This window comes from Biomphalaria glabrata, chromosome 16 (genome assembly GCF_947242115.1).
Source record: "Biomphalaria glabrata chromosome 16, xgBioGlab47.1, whole genome shotgun sequence".
Taxonomy (NCBI): Eukaryota; Metazoa; Mollusca; class Gastropoda; family Planorbidae; genus Biomphalaria; species Biomphalaria glabrata.
The window spans coordinates 25,390,573-25,414,041 of NC_074726.1; the positions used below are offsets into that span (position 1 = coordinate 25,390,573).

A 23,469-nucleotide genomic window follows, 5' to 3' on the forward strand; every position below is an offset into this window, starting at 1 on the left:
ATATATATATATATTATACTAAAAACTAAAACAAAAAAAATACACAGACACAGTTTAATAGTTTGCATTTACCCCCCCCCCCCCAATATTGCAAATATATCAAAACCGTTTCTAAGCGAGCAGGTAAGAGGAACCTGTTTACGAAATTTCAAGTAAATCCGTTTGAGGGGTTCCAGAGTTCTCTTGAGAGATGAATGGAGGAAGGAGTAGTAGTTTGCTCTAGAGTCACATGAAACAACGTCTCTAATTACTCTTCGAGATGAATCAGTCTTTCCACAACTACGGCACAATCGAAGGAGGTCCACCTCAGCTCATTGATTTAGAATAAATTAGATCTACACTTTATTCATTCAACGCCTACTGGCACACGAGGCATTTAGGGACACATAAACCTTTTTTGAATTGAACCTGGTGTTATAACCTATGTGATCTAGACTGTCGCCTCGATGTCCCCAGACTCGTAGCCTGCCCGTCGCCACCCCATTAGGTACAGGCTCAGGTTTAGGTTTGGATTTAATCAGCTTCAATAGTGAAAGAACGTCGAAATCATGCAAACCAAAGGGTATTTAATCGAGTATCTTAACACATATTTAAAAAACAACAACAACACATTTTTATGACAAAAGTAACAGTAAACGCTTGATCTTAATATAACGTAATGGAACAATTCAGTCAGCTATTCGGCCAATGAGACACTTAACCTAACCATAACCTCTGTTATCACACCGCGCTCCGCTGGGGCGAGCAGTAGTACAACTTGAGAGTCGAGAAATTAATGTTTATGTTCATTTAAGAAATAATCAGAATGAAATAGCTCCGTCCTTTTGATGCTGAGATGTTGTGGCTACTTGTTAAACATAGCCTAGCAATGGACGAAGCCAAATTAAGATTGGTATACAATGATTGTGTATTGAACTTTTGAAAGGCGATTTTGGGGGGGGGGGGGAATAAGTGATCTAGATCTATGATTGGATGACTAAATATTAAAACATATGTAAAGAGTGGACTAATTTGAGAACAGTGATCTTTCTTCTTTCAATACAGTAACGTCTGTACCATATAAGATAAGACAAGATCTGTTCCTCGGGAAGAGCAAAGCATCAAGAAATTATTTGTCAGTACTTCTAGAATTCACGGGTAAAAAAATGTGTGTAGTTCGGGGCATTATTATATGCAACGGGTTACGAAGATGTGTTTGTGCATACATGTACTCTATAGGTAATAAAAGGTTTCAACCGTAACGCAGAATTCTTCCTTTTTTTTTTTGTTTACTTTTTCGTCTTACACCGTTTGACACTAAATCTAATTGATTTCCGGTTAACCGTCGAAGTAAACAAGTGTGAAACTTTAAATTTTGGTAATGTGTTCTTCTTATCTTATAGACTATTACAGACGTTTGTAGATATAGATCTAGTTCTATGTTTACTTTATATATAGATCGACATTTTCAATGTAAAAGACTAGATTTAGATTCTAGATCTATTTTATAGATCTAGATAGATCTATTTTATAGATCTAGATCTAGACTCTATCAACTCTCTATATGTCTATAGAGAACTATTACTATAGTCATAGTCTATATAGTATATATCATAATTTAGTCTAAGTCTAATGCTAATAGTAATATAGTTATTATACATAAATTATAGTACTAGATCTAGATTAAAAAATTAGTAGATCTAGATCTAGTAGTAGTATTAATAGTCTGACTGTCTGATTCTGCGGCTACTATTACTATTAATATTACTAGTAATACTACTAGAATAACTAGATCTAGATCTAATAATAATACTCAATTATAGATCTAGTAAGTAATAGTAATAGATCTCTACAGTCTAATAATTAGATCTAGATATGAATTATGTCATGATATATAGACTCTAGGGCACTCTAGGCATATAGAGGCCTATACTAATCTAATATTAAATATATAGATCTAGACATTAATTATTATTATCATTAATATCAATATGATTACACTAGGCCTACAGATCTAGTACTGATCTAGTCCTAGATTACAGATATAGATATATATCTAGATCTAGTTGGCCTAGATCAAGTAGATCTAGAATTCTTAATTATTAATGGTCTGAACTTCATCTACTAATGATATCTAGATTAATTAAAAAAAGCTATGTCTAGAATTCCATATCTACGTACTCTAGAATTTCTATCTAGGATCTATATAGATCTATTCAATCTAGATACGATATAAATTATAAACACTAATATTAGACCGACTTTTGCAAGCATAGATAATTAGATCTAGACTTAGGCCTACTCTTAGAAGTTAAAGTTAGATCTAGGCATCTAGGCCTACTGCTTGCAAGATCTATAGTTGGATGTACATTTAATTACTATTACTAATTATCTAAATAGATCAAAATCTACACTAGAGATACCTAGATTAGAAATGTTTTCTAGACTTAAACCCAAGCAGTGGCATCACTTGAAAAGATGGGGTGCGGTCCACACCGGGTGACACCCACTTTTGCAATAGCAGATAATTTTATTTTTTTTCAAAGTGTGATTTGTTGTGTGTTGTACTTAATAATAACAAACCATGTTACATTCAAAGCTTTATTTCACTGAATGCCAAACATCTACACACATAGTAGAAATCACAACACGAAATACGAAATGCGGTCAGTACACAGGCTAACAAATGTAAACAAACACTAAGGGGGCGACGATCCAAACAAGCCAATTCACGACATTCACCCCACGTTTAAATTTTATACATACAACACAACAGCAAGTAGTCAAAGCAATTACAAAGATTAATAAAACATAAACATCTAAACACATCTGCAATACTGGTTCATAGTCAACTTCAGTTGTATACCCCAACATGATTATACACAATTCCTATTTAGACAGATTATTTCTTTCTGCTCTAAATTGCAAGATACTGAGGCACACCGGACATACCATACACTTACCACTTAAAAAAAAAACGAAATTTGTGAACTATTCCTATTAATGCTTTCTATATAGACTCTGGCCCTTTTGGGGAAATACCGAAAATAAAACACAAAGGTTTCATAGAGCTTGTGTTTTTTTTTTGGTGTTTTTTTTTTCACAACTAGCGGTCGCCAGGAAATTCATATTTATCATGACGTTGTTCTTATGGGGTTATTTGTTAATGAACAATACTTTCCAAGGAAGGTCTTTCATAAGTGCCACTTTCTTTTGTGTTGATAGAAACTCTGACTTCATCTTTTTTGGCCAGGCAATTTTTTCTTGTGGCCAGTAAACGTCTTTGACACTCTGCAAGACAATGTACCGTACACATTTTGATCCAGATTTTAGGTGTTCTGTGGAAAATAATCGAGAAATATTTGCTTTTTAAACTTTCTGTATGATTTGTTTTTGTTTCTTTGATTTTGTACTGCCAATTCTTCTTCAACTAGTTCGTGATGCCCACGGAGTGCCACATTCTGCTTTAAGGGAAAACGCACGATGTCCAATATTCTCTACAGATAATGTCTCCACATTTTCCCCTCTTGCTTATTTAAATCTTGAACCTTGCTGTCATTATTGTTGCCTAGTCACAGACAAACTTCAAGTTCCCTCCAAGCAAGTGATGTGTGGCAGAGAGGCTAAAACCCCTTGGCTACGGCTTGGCCACCTTACAAGGGGGCTTGAATTCGAATCCGCCTCTAGCAGGGTTGTGTTTGCTGAGCGGTTGGAAATCCTTTTGCCAGATACCCCCACTGATCCACAAAAGAGATTGGACTATTACTAATTAGTAATTAAAAAAACAACAACTTTATAAACTTGTCCATAACCAGTGCATTGAACCATGAAGTAACATCCTATATGGCTTTGAAAAAGTTTTAATAGTGCGTTGCCTTCAGAGATTTAAACAAATCTGGTAACATTTGATTCAAGCTTGTCTACAGCCTACATTTAATTTAATTTAAGAAAGAATATAGGACAACAAACTACCAACACAAATAAATGCGTTTGTTTTAATTTATGTAGTTCCAGTGTGTAGTTTTACTGAGAAATTTGGTCCTCGTTTGGATGCCCCCACCACTTGATGCCACGTGCGGCTCGCACCACCCGCCACTGACCACTGACTCACTGATTCATTTACAAAGAAATCACTTAAACTGTCGTATCAATCCGCATGAATGATAGAGAGAGAAAGAGAGAGAGCGCTAATAATGGTACTTTGTAACACTGACAAAAACAAACAAACAAACAACATAATCCTAATAGCATTAAAGAGATAAATTTAGATTTATTATCATTTCGCTACATTGCAAAAGGGGTAAGATAAACGATTGTGTGTACTGCTAGTGACAGTATACGTTAAGTGAGAAAGTTTGGTTAGTTTTACTGGAGCTTAAAGTTATAGACGTGGTTGTAATGAAATATTTTAGGTACGCCAACACACACGATTGGTTTGACTATCCAGAATGACATTACAACGGTGTAAGGTACTAACATTATACTAGTCTTTTTTCAGATATCTTATCATGGCAGAGAAAAGACTTGGAGAATAAAACATGGTGTTCTATACAGATACATGTGTCTGCTTAACGGAACTAAGAATTCCATTTGTTTTCTGATAGGATCAGGAGTAGTACCAAGTCATCATACATTTTTAAAGCTGTAAAGAAAGTCAGACAAATCAAAGACTGGATTCTTTCAATGGTGTTAGTCTGAGCTTGAGTTCCATGGATCTTCAGTCACGTCAACAGTTTCAATGTGTGCATTGTAACAGAAGGTTCAGGAGAAGACATTCTCTGACTGTTCACTTGAAAAAGTATCTGCTGGTATACACGTGTACTCTGTGTAACAAGTCGATGTCTGTACTGGAGAGTTTGAGAGTTCATTTATGGTGCCACTTCCAAAAGGGGAACTTATGCACTTTATGTAATAAGTCTTTCATAAAGATCTCTTTACTCAAGGTTCATTTGTTACGGCACGTTCTGGCAGAGAGTTGCCCCTACACATGTCGTGTATGCAACAGGATCTTCCTCCTGGAAAGGACATTCAGATGCCACCAGTTGGCGCATCTCCATAAGAAGTTCTACTATTGTGATTCGTATGGTAATAAGTTTTACTCCAAGTTTGCATATCAAAGGCACAAACTGGCTTACTGCCACAAAGCGCAGTACATGTGCCTTGACTGTAACAAGAATTTTAAAACACTCAAATACACGAAGCAACATATGAAAGTACATATTAAGCCATCAGAAAAACAAGTTCTGTCTTTAAGATGTGAATTATGTTTTAAAATACTTAGATCTCGTAGTGGATTGCATAAGCATCTAGTTTGTCATATCAAAAGTAAGCAGCATCACATTTGTACCGGTTGCCAAAGATCATTCGCGCTTTATAAAAGACTGCAGTTGCATCGTCTTCACTGTCACCAGTTGGCGCACCTTCAAAAGAAGTTCTATCAGTGTGAATCGTGTGGTAAGAATTTTTACTCCAAGTTTAGATTCCAAAGGCACAAACTGACTTACTGCCACAAAGCGCAGTACACGTGCCTTGACTGCAACAAGAATTTTAAAACACTCAAATACATGAAGCAACATATGAATGTACATATTAAGCCATCAGAAAAACAAGTCCTGTCTTTAAGATGTGAATTATGTTATAAAATATTTAGATCTCGTAGTGGATTGCATAAGCATCTAGTTTGTCATATCAAAAGTAAGGATCATCACATTTGTACGGGTTGCCAAAGATCATTTGCGCACAATAAAAGACTGCAGTTGCACCAGCGTCTTCACTGCCACGTGTACAAGTGTCTCGACTGCAACAAGAATTTGAACTCTCCTTATTATATGAAACAACATATGAATTCACATATCAATCCATCAGTTCCGCTTTTAAAATGTGAATTTTGTTTTGATACTTTTAGATCTCATGCTCACCTGCATGTACATAAAGTTTTTTTTTGCAAATATAAGGGTACTCAAGGACCCACCAACCAATCAAGCCAGTCGATAGGCCCATTCAAAATACAAAACCGTTTGAACTCGAATAATTATCAATCTTACCGGTCTCAGCCTAAGAAAAACAATAATTACGGTACTTCTAGTCAGCCGAAAGATAATACAGACATTCCAATAGAATCCCATAATTTGACAGGAAGCCGAAAATTCTTAAGCGATGTGGTCTTTCAGTGTCAACAGCGATTTTCTGGCGCGTGCCCTCAGTTTTGTAACAAGAAATTGGAAAGACACTCCGACATGACGAAACATTTACATTCACAGATGAAGTCATCAGAAATGATGAGCAAGTATAATACCCTGAGAGCAGCCAGAGAATCAAATCAGTCAATGACCTCATTCAATATACATAAAGGTGTTCACCTTAACGAATATCCACCTAAACAAATACAAATCCATCAGCAAGCTTTTCGTTCCCATAGGGGTAGACAGACTATGAACATGAGCGCCATGCGCGTAACTTCTAAAAATCATAAGGCTCAGTTTTATTATTGCCAAATTTGCCTCCAGTCTTTCCTAGCTGAGTCTGATTTAAAGAGACACCTGCTACTTCATGGCGCGAATGAGTGGCATAATCATGGACAGAATTATTACATTTTCCGCTTGGGTAATGAGAATTTCGCTACCAGCTCCTCGCTCAACAATTGCATTGACAGGCGTTCAGATCTGACAAGACTGAACCAGAAGCTGATAGAGGAAACCACGTTTCCCCCGTTGCACTGGGACGCAAAGGCTCATGTGATGCCTGATTGTTCATCTTACGGCCCTGACAGAGTCCACAATTTGCAGGGACTACTACATGGCCCTGACAGGGCCCACAATATGCAGGGACCACAACATGGCCCTGACAGAGTCCACTATTTACAGGGACTACAACATGGCCCTGAGAGAGTCCACAATTTGCACGGACTACAACATGGCCCTGAGAGAGTCCACACCATGCAGGCGCCATGCTTTACAGAGAAAATTACGGCACATGTATTCGAACACTGTCTTTACAACGGCATGGAAAAAAGAATCCTTCCCATGATCCCCATGATGTATGATCATGCCATGCCGTATAATTATCACAATGGACTTAAATGTAACAGAGAGAGCTTCTCAAATCAATTTACCCTGCCTCAATTCTAGATTTTAATCTGGAAAGTCCAATGGAAGGAGTAGAAACTCTTTGAGAATAGAATGCTGTGAGATTTATAGTCCAGCATTCTTATTGAAGCACCAACAAGAGTTATAAATATCATAGGATATTTTGTTTTTAAAAAAACATAAAACAAAGGGTCTTAGTAAAACATATTGCTCACTACATTCTCTTGCCAGTTTCTCTAATTGTTCTTAACTCTTCTTTTAGTTTAATGCGTCACCATGTTCCATTCATAGGCCTGTGTGTTCTGGGCATCCCATTCATAGGCCTGTGTGTTCTGGGCATCCCATTCATAGGCCTGTGTGTTCTGGGCATTCCATTTATAAACCATTCCATTTACAAGCCTGTGTGTTATGGGCATTCCATACAAAAGCCTGTGTATTCTGACTATTCCATTTATAGGCCTGTGTGTTCTGGACATTCCATTTATAGGGCTGTGTGTTCTGGGCATTCCATTTATAGGGCTGTATGTTTTGGGCATTCCATGTATAGACATGTATGTTCTGGCCATTCCATTCATAGGCCTGTGTGTTCTGACCATTCCATTTATAGGCCTAAGTGTTCTGGGCATTCCATTTATAGGCCTATGTTGCATTGTTGAGTACTCTGTAGTAGTCCGTATTGTTATTCACAGATATTAGGGTCATTATATGGGTTAAAAATGGGATTTGTTTCAGATCTAAATTACATATTTTGTTTTATTTCCAAATTGTGTGTGTGTGTGTGTGTTTTAAAAATAAATTTTGTCATTAAGAGAATATTAAAAAGACACATTATTTTGGCTACTTTCTTTTCGCTTTTTAAATTAAATTTTCTTTCGTGTAGGCTACATAAATTACGGATCTCCCCTTTTTTTCACGATGTGATATCAATATGCTCACTATATTGATTGCAGATTCACCTTGTTTTGTTTCACTATATAATATGACAGTGTTTACTGTATTACTGAATTTTATGTTCCAAAATGTTAATAGTATTATTGTTAAAAATTAAACCTTTGAAATAATATAAGATTTTTCTTGTTTTGTTTTCATATTTTATAGTTATTTTCAGGTGAAATTTTGTTTGCTTAATGATATATAAGCCTATTAGATTTTAGAATTGATTACCCAGCTTTCATTGGCTCACGAGACCTATACTAATTCAAGATCACTTGGCTTATCCATGGATTGTCACCTCTGCTTATTCAAACTTCCAATAATCTTAATCATTTTCTTTATTAATCTTTTCTTTGACACCAAAATAAAAAGTTTTAATTTATATTTTACTGTTAAAAATGGATTATTAAGTTACTCAGGTAAGACATACAACTTATTGTTTGCTATTAGAGTTACAATGGTAGAACCCTGTCTCTCTGATAGCTTCATCAACTTAACTCTTTCTCTCCGTAATTATTTACCACATTCGAGTGGAACAAACGTTGGTATCGTCAGTTAGGAGAGAAAGAGTTAAGTAGTGAGGTTATTGAAATTCTTTTATACTTTGTGTTCTAGCTATGTTGTTGTTGTTTTTTTTTTACTTGTCATAGATTAAAGGATGATCGCATGTCAAAGGCGATGTTTTTTTGACCCGTAAGCACCATAAAGATTAACTCGGGCGACATTTCGCCTTCACTAGCTTAGTGGAATATCGATGGCAGCAAAAAAAAGTCTCTGAAAGATACTGAGAGCTCTCGGGAAGGCGTGGAACACGTATGTCCAGAGAAAAGCGCTTGTAGAAGACAGGCGCAGAAAACGCAAATAAAATGTAAATTGACCCCTGGCGGACAACCATTGTGTCTGCAAGAGATGTGGAAAAATATGTAGGTCATTAATGAGTTTGCGAAGTCATTTGAAACACTGTACTCATGCTTAATATTGAGAATAGAAGACGTTGCTATCGCCTTTCACACAATGGACCTCATTCACCAATCGTAAACAAACAACATTGAGCCACATGATTCTCGTTGTCTCTTCTATACAAATTACAATCTAATTTTAATCAATTATGGTTATCACGTGACAGTTTTTTCCCGTTGTTTTATCAATATTATCACGTGACCGTTCGTTTCGGTGAATGAGTCCATTGAGACAATGAAAAGCCTTTTGTTGGATTGAAAAGAAGGCAAAGTTAGGATCGCCACCTTAACACACGTTAAAACGTTTGTAAAATGCTGAACATTGTTACGGATGTTCCTTCAGAGTTTTCGATAATTTACATCCTAGTCCAAACCTCCCGCAGGACGACGGGAGGTTGGAGCGGGCCATTTAGCTCGTTCTTTGACTAACGTATACTACCAATTTACACTATCAACATGAGGAAAAAATATATTTATATTCTACATCCATTTAAACAAGTGCTAATAGGTTAATATATCGTATGTATGTACAGGGCCACGCCGAGGATTACAACCGCCTACGTGAGGAAAACAAATGCCGGCCATTGTTATTGTTTCTAGGAAAAAGAAATATTTCCTTATATTTTGGCAGTTTCTCATTATTTGTATATAGATGCAGTATGTACAGGTGCAAGAGTAAACAAGTGAAAACTTATTACTAATCATTTAAATAGTCTAACTATAATTATCCACAGAATAAATGTATAATAAAAACACACTTTTCCACTGTAAGCTCTTACAAAAAACAACATGAACATATTAATTTATTATTTAATACTTTAAGTAAAACAAAGATAAATTATTTCTACAAATATAGTCCAGGGCGTCCTACGGACCCACTTTCGGTATCAAATAATTCCTATTACTCTTAATTCTTCGTGAAGTCCCTTTCCTTTTCTGTTTCATTGCCTTCCCACGGAATCAGTTAATTTTGACTGAAAAATTTGAATGTTTCGGCGTATCTTCCAGGTTCTTATTTTTAATGTTACTTATTTTCCGGGGGTCTTTTTAAGTTTTATTTTGGTCGCCTGCACCTGTAATTGGCAAGGGCTTTTCTTTCTGTTATCACTTACCAAACATCCAGATGTTGCCACTTACCAAACATCAGTTTGTAGCCACTTACCAAACAGCAATTTGCAATCACTTATCAACGATCAATGCATGCCCCTACCAAACAGTAAATATTTTGCCACCCGACAAACAGTAATGTAGCCCCTGTTACTAAACATCGATGTATAAGCAACCTACCAAACAGCAATGTGTGCTTTCGTGCCCCTAAACAGAAAATGTAAACGATATTGTGTAATCGCTTACCAAACAGCAATGTGTAACCACTTACAAAAATAACAATATGTTGTTACTTACCAAAACAATTGCGTGCCCATGCTAACCAATAAATGTTTTACTACCTGCAAACTTGTAATGTCTAGCCAGTTAACAAACAGCAAAGTGTAGCTGCTTACCAAACCACAATGTTCAGTCTCTTACAAAACAGCCATGTGTACTCACCAAACAATATTGCTGCCCCCTTTCAAACATAAAATGTGTAGCCACTATTAAAAGCAATGTGTAGCCACTTACCAAACAACCGTTTACAGCCATTTACCAAAATTGCGATTCGTGCCCATTTCAAACAGAAAATGTGTAGTCACTTATCAAACAACAATATATAGCCACTTACCAAAAAAAAAAAACCTTTTGTAGCCATTTACCAAACAACTATGTGTAACCACTTACCAAACAGTAAGGTGTGATCACTTTCCAAACAGCAGTTTGAAGCCATTTACCAAACAACTATGCGTGGCCAATGCCGAACAGAAAATGCTTAGCCCATCATAAAACAGCAAGATGTAGCATTCCCAAATTGCAAACTGTAGCCACTTACCAAACAGCAATGTGTAGCCACTTATCAAATAATAAGGTGTGCTCACTTTCCAAACAGCAGTTTGTAGCCATTTACCAAACAACTATGCGTGACCAATGCCGAACAGAAAATGCTTAGCCCATCACAAAACAGCAATGTGTAGCACTCCCAAATTGCAAACTGTAGCCACTTACCAAACAGCAATGTGTACCAAACAATGTCTAATCACTTGCCAAAGTTCTTACTAACGCGATCCATTCAACATAGTCCCAAACAGTGTCCAGTGTCTGCAGGCTGTTCGTGCACGTTGCCCGGTCCAGGTGATCGCGTGTCGTCTGCTGCCCTTTTCAATTATAGTCCATATTCTTTTGAGAGTGGACGTGTTTCATAAACACAGGGCCATCCTTCTACTTGTCAGTGCCACATCTGACTCGTGAGGTGGTAATGTCCAGCAACTCGAAACTTCTGACCACAGGGCATAATGAAGACGAAGAAGTAGCAAGTTGAATAGAGGAATTGTAAATAAAAATATGTGAAATACTTTTAGAAACAACAACAAAAAGCTTATAAATATATTATTAATAATACATATGTTTGTTAATTGTTTTTACTTAGCGCAATTGCATATTATTTGCGTTCTTAAGGCGCTGTGATCCTATCCTTGTCTGGACCAGTTGGGAAAAAGGGTTAAAGGTTAAACGTTACCTTGATTGCTTTTTAAATACATTTATAAATGTTGAATTCCAACTCGAGGGGTTAAAGGCCTCAAGCCTCCCCAAAGGGACTAATGAAACTTATACCACCATTTGTCTAGCACAATTTCTTTCCCTTGTTCGATACCAATACCCATAATAACCAATAGTTAATCCACTATTTGTTAATTTAAAAAAATTATACTTGTTTTGTTCGGCATAAGCAATAAGGTTGAACAGGTGTATAAAAGAGGAAATGTCATTTTTTAAAGCATTTTTTGAAATTTTCCTTGTTCAATGAACTAAATATATAAGCTAACTCTTTTTTTTTTTTAAATAGGGCACACGGTACACGTACACCCATTGACATAAATAAGGGTACACTTCATTTCCAAGGTATTCATTCGAAAAATTTTTTCCCGTTTACTTTTTGTTTCTCACACAGTAATGAACTTCCGGTTCACCGTTGAAGTTAAAAAAATTTAAAAACTTTCAAAGCTTGATAACATACAGGAGGTAAATAGATCTAGATCTAAAATAAATGCAATCTAGAAACATAGATCTATTCTAAGTAATTTAGTTTCAGACTTTGATCTTTTAATTCTTATTCCATACGCTAGAACTAATTTGAACAAGTAATACAAGTGCTCCTTCTTCTTTAGTCACTAGTAGATCTAGTACCATTAATGATTAATTAGAGAATGGAATGGATTGCCTGACTCATGACTGAATCAGCCAGGAACACTAACGATTTAGTAGAGTGTAAGTCATTGATTAACACGCATCACTAGATACACACATGAAATGCGTAGGATGTAAAAATCGTTTTTTTTTTAAAGTAATGTCTGTAAAATATATGATAATGTAAGTTCCAGATGACTAGACCGAGACCAGCAGTCTAGATCTATATGTATTCTAGATGATCTAGATCCAAGTATAATTAAGAAAATCAATATCATCTAGTCTTTTAAAAAGATCTATGTTTTTGATCGGTATCATTTTTTTTTAAAAATTGTTTTAAGTCTATATGGCGCATTTTAATACAAGAGTCAATAATAATAATAATAATAATAATTTTATTTATAAAGCGCTGTTAACAAACAAAATGTAGGCTCAAGGCGCTGTAATAACATTACAAACACAAACACGACAATGGCAATCAAAAACTAATCTAAAAAAGTTTTAAACAAGTAGGTCTTAATGTTCTTCTTAAAAGTGGTATAGCATGTTGTCTGTCTGAGATCAATGGGGAGTGAGTTCCAAACCTTTGGTCCGTGCACGGAAAAAGCCCGCAGACCGTAGCTTTTGAGGGAGAAACGTGGCACCACTAAAAGCGTTGAGTCCATTGAGCGTAGGGCTCTCTGGGGGACATATGGAGTAATCAGTTCTCTAAGGTACAGGGGCATCTCATTGTTATATATACACTGATGACAAAGTGTGGCGACCTTGTAATCGATTCTCGCTTTCACGGGAAGCCAATGGAGCATGCGCAAGAGCGTAGAAGCAGAATCTTGTCTTGTTTTTCTAAGTACTATTCGTGCGGCGTTATTCTGTATGCGTTGCAGTTTGGCTATTTTGTCATCAGGTATACCTGCTAGCACGGCGTTACAGTAGTCAAGGCGGGAGAGTATGAATGCCACAGCTAGCGTTTTTGTTGACTCCGTTGTTAAATATGGTCGGATCTGGCCTAATCTACGCAGCTGCAGATAAAGACCCTTGCAGAGCTGACTTATGTGTGGGTCGAAAGATAGTGTTGAGTCAAAGAAAACTCCAAGATTCCGCACTACATGGACATAAGGAAGCTGGCAGTTCGTAATAAAAAGAGAATCTGTGCTTTCAACTTTCGAGACGTTGTTACGAGTGCCAATCTTAATTATTTCTGTCTTATCTTCGTTCATCTTGAGCTTATTTTCAACCATCCAATTGCTCACCCTTGCAACGGTACTACTGATTTTCTCTGCCAGATGCGACACCTCTGATGGTACTGAGGAATCGTATAACTGTGAGTCATCGGCAAAGAAATGGTATAGGATGCCGGTTGGCCGTATGACACCGCTGAGTGGATATGTATACATAGTGAACAGTACAGGGCCTAGAACTGATCCCTGGGGTACTCCGTACTTCAAGAGTAAGCTTGTTGATTCTGTTCCGTTAACAACGACACTTTCGGTGCGTTCAGTCAGGTAGGATCCAAGCCATTTTAGGACGATTCCTGTTAAACCAAAAGTGGCAGAGAACCTGGCCATCATAATTTCGTGGTCTAGCGTATCAAAGGCTGCGGACAAGTCCAGCATTGAAAGAATTGAGATGTGGCCTATGTCGGAATTGTGAAGTAAGTCGTTTAGTACTCTGACCACTGCTGTCTCTGTGCTTCGGCACTTCCTATATGCAGATTGAAATTCTTCCAAGAGACAGTACTGTTCAAGATGAGAAAGAATTTGCGCTAACACGATGCGCTCCAGAAGCTTTGACAGGAAGGGAAGATTTGATACTGGGCGATAGTTTTTTAGACATTCCGGGTCAAGACTGGATTTTTTTAATAAGGGCCTGACAAGTGCATGCTTAAATTGCTGTGGTACAATGCCTGAAGTCAGTGAAGAGTTCACAATGTTAGTAATTGTGGGTACAATCTCATCTAAACATTCAAGGAGCAAGGAAGTTGGAATGGGATCAAGGTCACATGACTTATTTGGCATCTTTAAAATAGTACTTTTGACATAATCTTCAGATACAAGCTGAAACTCGCAAAAAGGAGAATTTTGAAAGATTGGAGAGTGGTCAAGCTGTGATGAGAGGGATGGCATGTCATTTCTGATCTGCTCAATCTTCCCAATGAAGAATCTATTGAAGGAATCAGGAAGTTCAGATACTGGGATAGATGACGGCAAACGTTCGTTATTTGCTCCCCCTAACATTTCAGCGGTGATCCTAAATAGCTCCTTTGAAGAATTAGAAGTTTCAATTTTTTGTCGAATATGACTAGCTTTTGCGTCTCTTATCATACGGTTAACCTTGTTTTTTTCTAGGATATATATTTGTCGATGTATCGTCACACCTGTCTTTTGGAATGTACGTTCGGCACGTCGGCGAATAAGTTTGGCAGTCTTTATGTCTTCCGTCATCCAGGGTGCAGATGGCCTAACTGAGACTGTACGAGTGACAAGAGGTGCATGGCTGTCCAGTAACTTTTTCAAGCAAAAACTGTAATTGCTGAGAACGTCTGTGTTGCTCTGTTGCAACAGCAAAGAGGTCACGTCCATTTTAAAGGAGGCAATGTCTATGGCTTTAAGTTTACGGGAAGTCACGTTTTTCTTTGGCCTTTTTGCTTTTGATAGGCGCATTTCAAAGTTTACGAGAAAATGATCTGACAAGCCACGGTCTAAAATACTGAGTTTGGCTATAAGCTCACTTGCATTTGTAACTATCCAGTCAAGAGTATGGCCTTTGACATGTGTCGGAACATTTATCAGTTGGTCTAAGTTGCGATCCTTTAGCGCATTTTTTAGCGACACCGCGTATGTCTCATTTTCACTGTCAAAATGCAAGTTCACATCGCCTATGACAAATAGATCTTTTGTTGCAATGTGACTGTCAAGGAGGTCTTGAAATTCTTCGATGAAAACTTTTGTTGTCAATTTATTTCTCTTGCTTGGTGGTGGGCGGTACAAGAAAATAAAAGTCAGTGTTCTGCTGTGGTGGGAGAGGCGTAACTCGCACATCTCAAAGGTGGTGTACGGTGAGCTGTCAGGTCTTATTGTTACATATTTGGCTAGACTGTCTCTGTACAGTATTGCTAAACCTCCTCCGCTGCCTGTTTTTCGAGGTAGACTCTTTAAAATAAAGCCTGGTGGCGTTAGCTCAATGGTTCTTGGCTCATCACCAACTTCTTTAAACCATGTCTCACTAAGGAAAACGATGTCGTAGCTATCATCAGTGATGGTGTCTGCAAGCTCAAGAGCTTTGTTACTGCATGACTGGGCGTTGAGGTGCATTATTTTAAGAAGACTGGAGGATATAGTCACCAGAGGTGTAGCACATGTTGAAGACACCGGAGGAGTAATATCACGAATTATAGGTTTTTGATGGGGACATATGACCACTGTCGCGTGAGGAGTAGTAGGGGTGGGGTGGTTGACAAAATAGTTTTGTAGGGAACTGCTGAACTCTGTCGTAGAAGAAAGGACAGGGGTGGGGGTGGGGTTAACAACACAGTTGAGAGTCCTGGAAACTGTGTGACATGCATCTGTTGAGTTGAATTGCGATGGATTATACCATAGGCGTGTTAGACGCCCAGCCCTAGACCCACGAACTGTCGGCAGTTTACTCCCGATGCCAAGTCGACGAATATTTCGGAAAACCTCGCTGTCTAGTCGTGATTTGAGTAACACACATGTGCGTCCTAAGCGACGTAGTAGATTTGCGTCCATGACTCCAGTACGACGACTTGACACACTAGCAAGGATGACACACAGGTTTGCGTCGCGACTGCTATGTAGTGGCCACGGCACACGGTTTTACCAAGCACATCAATCCCTCGGGCTATGAGTATCACTCTGTCACTGTTTATCTAGATGCTTGTTAAACTAAAGGATAGTAAATGAATACAAAAACTAATTAAATTTTAATTAACGTGACTTAAATCTATCGAACTAAATACACCAATCTATAGACGAAATCTACACAAATCTAATGGTATAAGAAAGATCACTAAGCTTTAGTAAATAGCAACACAAAATCATCCAAAACAAGAGACGAAAAAACACGACTGCTGCCTGCTGGCGCAACACACCAATATATGATCAATGATTAGTAGCTTTTTGGTACTTAATTTCATCTGATTTAGGTTTTGAGAACATGTTTTAATTGAAATATACGCCCCCACAAGCTACGACCTCAACAAAGATTGTCAATGCAAGACTGCGCATAGAAACTGAAAACATTAAAAATAGTCTCAGCTACTAGTCTGGACATCGCTCAAACCTAAGTTAGTTTTTTCCAAAAGCCTGTGCCCAGACCTAGAATGAAAACAGAACCTCATAGATCTAGAAATAATGAAAACACGATGCTAGTTTAAAAAGGGGGGGGGGTCTATATTGACACACAAAAAATCAACAATCATCCGATTGGAGAAAATTCATGATGTTGCAGATAAACGTAAATTTTTGTTGCTTTTGTAAAATGTTTTACATGATTTACATGTTTTACATGTTTCGGATGTTTCTTTAGAGTTGAAGATGGTTTACTTCCTAGTCCAAACCTCCCGCAGGACGACGGGGGATGGTAGCGGGCAGGGTTTGAACGCGGGACCATCGATAAATCCAAATGACAGTCCAGCGCGCAAACCGCACGACCAGGCAGCCCTATTTGCACCTATTAAATCTCGTTGGAAATTAATCTCATGAAGGAATTCTGTCGGAGGCGAAAGAGGCTTTAAATTTATTGTCACCATTTCTTCTGAAGCCTACACATTTCTTTCACAAGCTACTTACGTACATTGCAGCGTAAGCACTAACTAAATAAGCCAAGCCGATGATTACACAAGAAAAAAAATACTTAAAAAAAAAAGCAACAAAGCTTATACGAAGTGTAAATGTCTGGATCAGCCATGCAATTCAATTTGTAATAGATCTAGACCAGCAATGAAGCCCGACTCGGGTACGTTGTCAACTCTTCATTATTGTTGCAAAACATTATTTCTTATCATCTGTGTGATTAATAATCTTTGTACCATTTTTTTTAGCGCTATTTCATTCTTTTAGCTGTCTCAGTACGGTACGATCCTATCACCTGTCTGGACAAGTTTGGAAAATGGAGGAGGAAGGGGGGGGGGTAAAGAAAGTGATATCTGGATGTATTTTACCGTTTTTAAAAACATAAAAAAAAAAAAAGGTTGAAAGTCATGAGTTTGAACTTGTGGCTCAGGCCACCTCGGACCCTACGTCCTAGCCACTCTGTTATTGAGGTACTTGTGACTAGAAACTAGTATAGTTATATATTTTTTGTTTCCATTTAGAGCTGCAACATATAAAGGGAACTAATTCAACTTATACCACTACTTCAATAAGTTGAATTTTTTTTTACCTTGTTCGAGATACCAATACAAAATAATTAATTACCAATAGTTAATCAACTAATTTTAGTACTTTTAAAAAATTGATCCTTCTGTTGTCAGGTAAAAGAAATAATTGGGCAAAATTTCTGCTTGATCGGAGATTTTAAAGTAAAGTTTCCCATTCAGACTTTACGCTCTATGAGGCAGATGATGTAAAGATCATCTGTTTCTGTGGCCTATGGTTAATGAGAGCGTCATGAGGCCAGTAAAACGACCAACCACCTTTACTTTTACCTAACTAATGTCAGGTACCCATTAGAGCTGGGCGGACTCAGAGGCGCCCTAAAATCCCAAAATTCAAAATCTCAGTCTTAACCAGGATTCGGAACCCTCGGTTCGGAAGCCAAGCGATTTACCACTGAATTGCAGATGGCGTATACACCAGAAACAAATAGAAGTGTGAAAGTGCCACAGCGCCTGATGATTACAGATGCCCAAACTGTGACCGCATCCAGGATTGGCTTCTTTGGTCACATGAAAAGTTGAAAAGGAAAAAGACCGTCTCTCGAGACGCAACATGCCACAAAAATGGCGTTGCGAATGTTCCTTCGTGAACCAGAAGATTCAATAACAGTTGTTGAATCCCTTGTGCCAAGTGAACAGATCACCTTTTTTAAAATCAATAATTCTTAGTGGTCAATTCGGCGGCCTCACCGGCCAATCGGGTATGTGTCTGAATTCCCAACTAGCCAGTCCGCCTCTGCTCTGACATCCCAAGATCAACGCATGTCTCAGGCATTCCGTGTGATGAGAACTACACGGCTTTTGTATAGGAAACTATAATTTGAAGAGTATTTATTTGATGTTTAATTTTTCAGATTCATAAAGTCTGCATCTCTTAAGTCCAGATCTTTACACCAGTTTCTCGTTCCTAGTATACAATCTCCATGTCTAAAATGTAAGGCCCAGACAGTAAGTGCCTAGTGCTGCCTACAATGTTGTTACAAAGCTTACATTCTGTCTGTCTGTCTGGCACACATTTTGTACACGTTTTGTTCACGTTTGTTTCTCCCACTTAACAGATTTCTGATCAAGATGAAATTGTGCACAATTATTCATTTTCATGACATACCATGGATCCTTACAAAAAAAATGTACCACTCAAATTAATTAATTAATTTTGTTTTTGCAAAAGGGAGTTAAACATTAGAGTATTGAGATATATGACATGGATTTTGCAGTTCTATCCTTTTTTCCCCATAAGATAAGTTAAGATGTTTTTGTAATTAAACATTTTACAAATAAATAAACCTGTGCTTTGGACAAGCTAACAAGAGTTAGATCTCAATCTAGCATCATTTGAACCTAATGACCTTTTTTTTTTCTTTTTTAGAAATCCAATCATACCAGAAGAAAAGACTTGAACTAAGAGAATAAAATATAATAATAAAGCTTGTCTTCCAGTCCGAAGATTAATGAGCAATGCAGTATTTCCCGTGGATACGCAGCTTCAGCTGCGACCCACATATTTTTCCACACTAGAGCAGGCATAGCCATCGTCCGCCAGTGGTCGATTTAGAATAAATATAATATTGTATAAACATATTCCCGCCTGCTTACATGAAATAAGAATTCGCTAGGTTGTCTGACGGCATCGGTGGTGTTAAATCCTACATTTCTGAAAACGAAACTAATGACAGGAACATCAGCGAAGAGATAAAACTATGCGCTCGAGCTCCGCGGATCTTCACCGTGCTCGAATGTTTCAATGTCTGAACTGTAACAAAAGGTTTAACAAAAAATATAGGTTGACGTTTCACTTGACCAAGTATACGAAACTATACACATGCACTTTGTGCAACAAGTCCGTGTTTCTGCTTCGCAGTTTAAGAAACCACTTAGGGTACCACCTCCAAAGGAGGAACATATGCACTCTGTGTAACAGGTCATTCACATGTCTCTATAATCTCAAGGTTCATTTGCTCCGGCACGTTTTGGCAGAGAGCTATCCTTACGCGTGTCGAAAATGTCACAAGATCTTTCTCCAGGAAAGGAGATTCAGGTGTCATCAGTTAGCGCACCTCCAAAAGAAGTTCTTTCAGTGTGAATCGTGTGGCAAAACGTTTTACACCAAGTTTGCTTTCCAAAGGCACAAACTGGCTGACTGCCAACTCACTCACTGCAGTATTTGCAATGAAGATTTTCTTTCAAATTTTGCTTTCAGGAAGCACGCATTTAAAAAACACATACCAAACGAGCCCCACGAGTGCACCGAGTGCAGAAAATCATTCACAAGTGATCGAGGCCTACAGCATCATCGACGTATACACTGCCGAAGAACAACTCAGTACAAGTGCCTTGACTGCAACACGAGTTTTGAAACACTCAATTACATTAAGAAGCATATGAAATTTCATAATGGACCATCAAGAAAATCATTCACAAGTGATCGAGGCCTACAACGTCATCGACGTATACACTGCCATAAAGCAACTCAGTACAAGTGCCTTGACTGCAACAAGAGTTTCAAAACATTCAGTCACATGAAGCGACATTTGAATTCACACATCAAGCTACCAGGAAAGCCAGTTCTGTCTTTAAGGTGTGAATTATGTTTGAAAATATTTATATCTCGAAATGGATTTGAAAATCATAAAGAAAGCCATTGCAATGATAAGGACACTCGTAGAGCATCCAAACAACCCAACCAATCAAAAGACACACCTATGCAAAAGAATGCTGACATCTACATGTCTCTCTCCAAGGAAAACACAAATTATGGAGCCTATATACAGTTTAATGGTTATAGAAGGATTCTTCCAAACACACCCCACCAAAAAACAACCTCGAGTGATGAAATATTGCAACATCAACAACCTTTTCTTTTCTCCTGCCCTCACTGCTACAAGAAATTTGAAAGACTTTGTGACATGAAGAAACATTTATGTTCACATATCAAGTCATCAGAATTGATTAGCAAACATAATACCACTAGAGCAGCCAGCCAATCAAACCAGCCGCTGACCTCATTCCATATGCATAAAGGCGTTCACGTGAACGGGTATACGCCTGTGACGATTGGAAGCCAGCAGCAAGATTTTCGTTTGCAGTTTAATCAAAAGGTCCTCAACAAAGACATTGCCAAAAAGCGTACTTTCGATCAGCTTCATACTTGTAATGTCTGTTCTCGTGGTTTCGTGTACAAGTCTGATTTAAGGAGACACGCCTTAGTTCACGCTGCTGAACTCGCTAAGATCACATTCCAGTGCCCCGTGTGCCAGAAAGAGTTTGCCACTAAGCAAAGGCGAGGAACTCACGAACAACTAAGTCATTACGTTTGCCCCATTTGTAATTGCAGCTTCGCCAACAGGTTTCGCCTTTTCACTCACATTGACACACATTCTGAGCCGACAGGATTTAATCAGAAACTGCTGGAGGGGGCCACGTTTTCTCAGACGCAGTGGGACACTACGGCTCGTATGGTGCCGACGCTTTCTCCCTATGGCTGTAGTATGCTGGCACCACGCTTTACAGAGAACATCGTGCCTAGAAAATGTATTCTTTACAACGGCTTTGAAAAATACAGCCATCCAATGATGAACCTGAAGCATGTTCATGCCATGCCTTATAATGATCATAATGGAGTTGCAGATAACAGAGAGATGCTCGCGAATCAATATAACTTGCCTCAATTTTAGATTCTTCGCTTGAAGATTTAATGGAAGAAATCCTCTGAACTGATAGGAAGGTTGTAAGACATTCTGAACGAAGCATCAATACGCTTTGGAAATTATCGTATCTTCATGGATCTTCTTATGGCCTCAGTGGAACAAGTCGATCCCCGCATATTTATGCCAGCCCAGAATTCTGCTTCTTGTGCATAACTCTCTTGTCTTATCTAGCAGCTTGCTTTTTTTTATTTTCTCACAAGTCTTTTGGCTTGGGTCGAGGCCATTCGTTATAGAGGGCCTTAACACTGACCGGCAACGTCACAACCCGTGGGCAGTTTAGACCAATAGCTCGTTGCCACGTCGTACAGACCTGTGATGTGGCGATGACCTAGTGTTTTGAACTGCCCACAGGTTGTGACGTTGCAGGTCAGTATTCAGACCTTCTATAACCAGTGGTCATATTGAAGTCCCCCACGGCCCTAGCCTATATAGCTTTGCTGAGTAATCTATAGTAATTGTGTTGTAAGCTTAGGTTTGGCGTTTAATAAACGTGACAAATTTTGTGTCGTTGGTATACAATGTGCTGTACAAATATTTTAAACAAACGGTACACTACGTTTTTTTTTTAAATCTTGTTTTTTTCCCCATTTGTTTTGTTCACTATATTGCTTCAGATCCATCTTATTTTGTTTCACTATGTGATGTGATTGTGTACACCTCATTACAGACCCATCTTATTTTGTTTCACTATGTGATATGATTATGTACACCACATTACAGACCCATCTTGTTTAGTTTCACTATGTGATATGATTATATACACCTCATTACATACACATCTTATTTTGTTTCACTGTGTGATATGATTATGTACACCACATTACAGACCCATCTTGTTTTGTTTCACTATGTGATATGATTGTGTAAACCACATTACAGACCCATCTTGCTTTGTTTCACTATGTGATATGATTATATACACCACATTACAGACCCATCTTGTTTTGTTTCACTATGTGATATGACTATGTACACCACATTACAGACCCATCTTGTTTAGTTTCACTATGTGATATGATTATGTACACCACATTACAGACCCATCTTGTTTTGTTTCACTATGTGATATGATTGTGTACAGCACATTACAGACCCATCTTGTTTTGTTTCACTATGTGATATGATTGTGTACACCACATTACAGACCTATATTGTTTTGTTTCACTATGTGATATGATTATGTACACCACATTACAGACCCATCTTGTTTTGTTTCACTATGTGATATGATTATGTACACCACATTACAGACCCATCTTGTTTTGTTTCACTATGTGATATGATTGTGTACACCACATTACAGACCCATCTTGTTTAGTTTCACTATGTGATATGATTATGTACACCACATTACAGACCCATCTTGTTTAGTTTCACTATGTGATATGATTATGTACACCACATTACAGACCCATCTTGTTTTGTTTCACTATGTGATATGATTATGTACACCACATTACAGACCCATCTTGTTTTGTTTCACTATGTGATATGATTATGTACACCACATTACAGACCCATCTTGTTTTGTTTCACTATGTGATATGATTGTGTACAGCACATTACAGACCCATATTGTTTTGTTTCACTATGTGATATGATTGTGTACAGCACATTACAGACCCATCTTGTTTTGTTTCACTATGTGATATGATTATGTACACCACATTACAGACCCATCTTGTTTTGTTTCACTATGTGATATGATTATGTACACCACATTACAGACCCATCTTGTTTTGTTTCACTATGTGATATGATTATGTACACCACATTACAGACCCATCTTGTTTTGTTTCACTATGTGATATGATTGTGTACAGCACATTACAGACCCATCTTGTTTTGTTTCACTATGTGATATGATTATGTACACCACATTACAGACACATCTTGTTTTGTTTCACTATGTGATATGATTGTGTACACCACATTACAGACACATCTTGTTTTGTTTCACTATGTGATATGATTGTGTACACCACATTACAGACCCATCTTATTTTGTTTCACTATGTGATATGATTATGTACACCACATTACAGACCCATCTTGTTTTGTTTCACTATGTGATATGATTGTGTACACCACATTACAGACCCATCTTGTTTTGTTTCACTATGTGATATGATTAT

At 37.8% G+C, this 23,469-nt stretch overlaps 2 protein-coding genes across 2 annotated transcripts; both read left to right on the forward strand.

Annotated features, from left to right (window-relative positions):
- The first annotated feature begins 103 nt into the window (after positions 1 to 103).
- Positions 104 to 7,849, forward strand: LOC106068413 (zinc finger protein 493-like). The gene is made up of 2 exons (XM_056014292.1): positions 104 to 1,357; positions 4,478 to 7,849. The coding sequence occupies exon 2, from the start codon at positions 4,689 to 4,691 to the stop codon at positions 7,104 to 7,106; it is 2,418 nt and encodes an 805-aa protein (XP_055870267.1). The 5' UTR covers positions 104 to 1,357; positions 4,478 to 4,688; the 3' UTR covers positions 7,107 to 7,849.
- Positions 7,850 to 11,997: 4,148 nt separating this feature from the next.
- On the forward strand, positions 11,998 to 22,897 carry LOC106068414 (zinc finger protein 814-like). Its single transcript, XM_056014293.1, has 3 exons — positions 11,998 to 12,067; positions 18,482 to 18,575; positions 18,997 to 22,897. Exon 3 carries the CDS (start codon positions 19,328 to 19,330, stop codon positions 21,299 to 21,301), a length of 1,974 nt encoding a protein of 657 aa, XP_055870268.1. The 5' UTR covers positions 11,998 to 12,067; positions 18,482 to 18,575; positions 18,997 to 19,327; the 3' UTR covers positions 21,302 to 22,897.
- The last annotated feature ends 572 nt before the right edge of the window (positions 22,898 to 23,469 follow it).

What these genes read in the sequence shown, in the direction of transcription:
- LOC106068413 (XM_056014292.1), top strand. Translation starts at nt 4,689, where the DNA reads ATGGATCTTCAGTCACGTCAACAGTTTCAATGTGTGCATTGTAACAGA.
- LOC106068414 (XM_056014293.1), top strand. Translation starts at nt 19,328, where the DNA reads ATGCGCTCGAGCTCCGCGGATCTTCACCGTGCTCGAATGTTTCAATGT.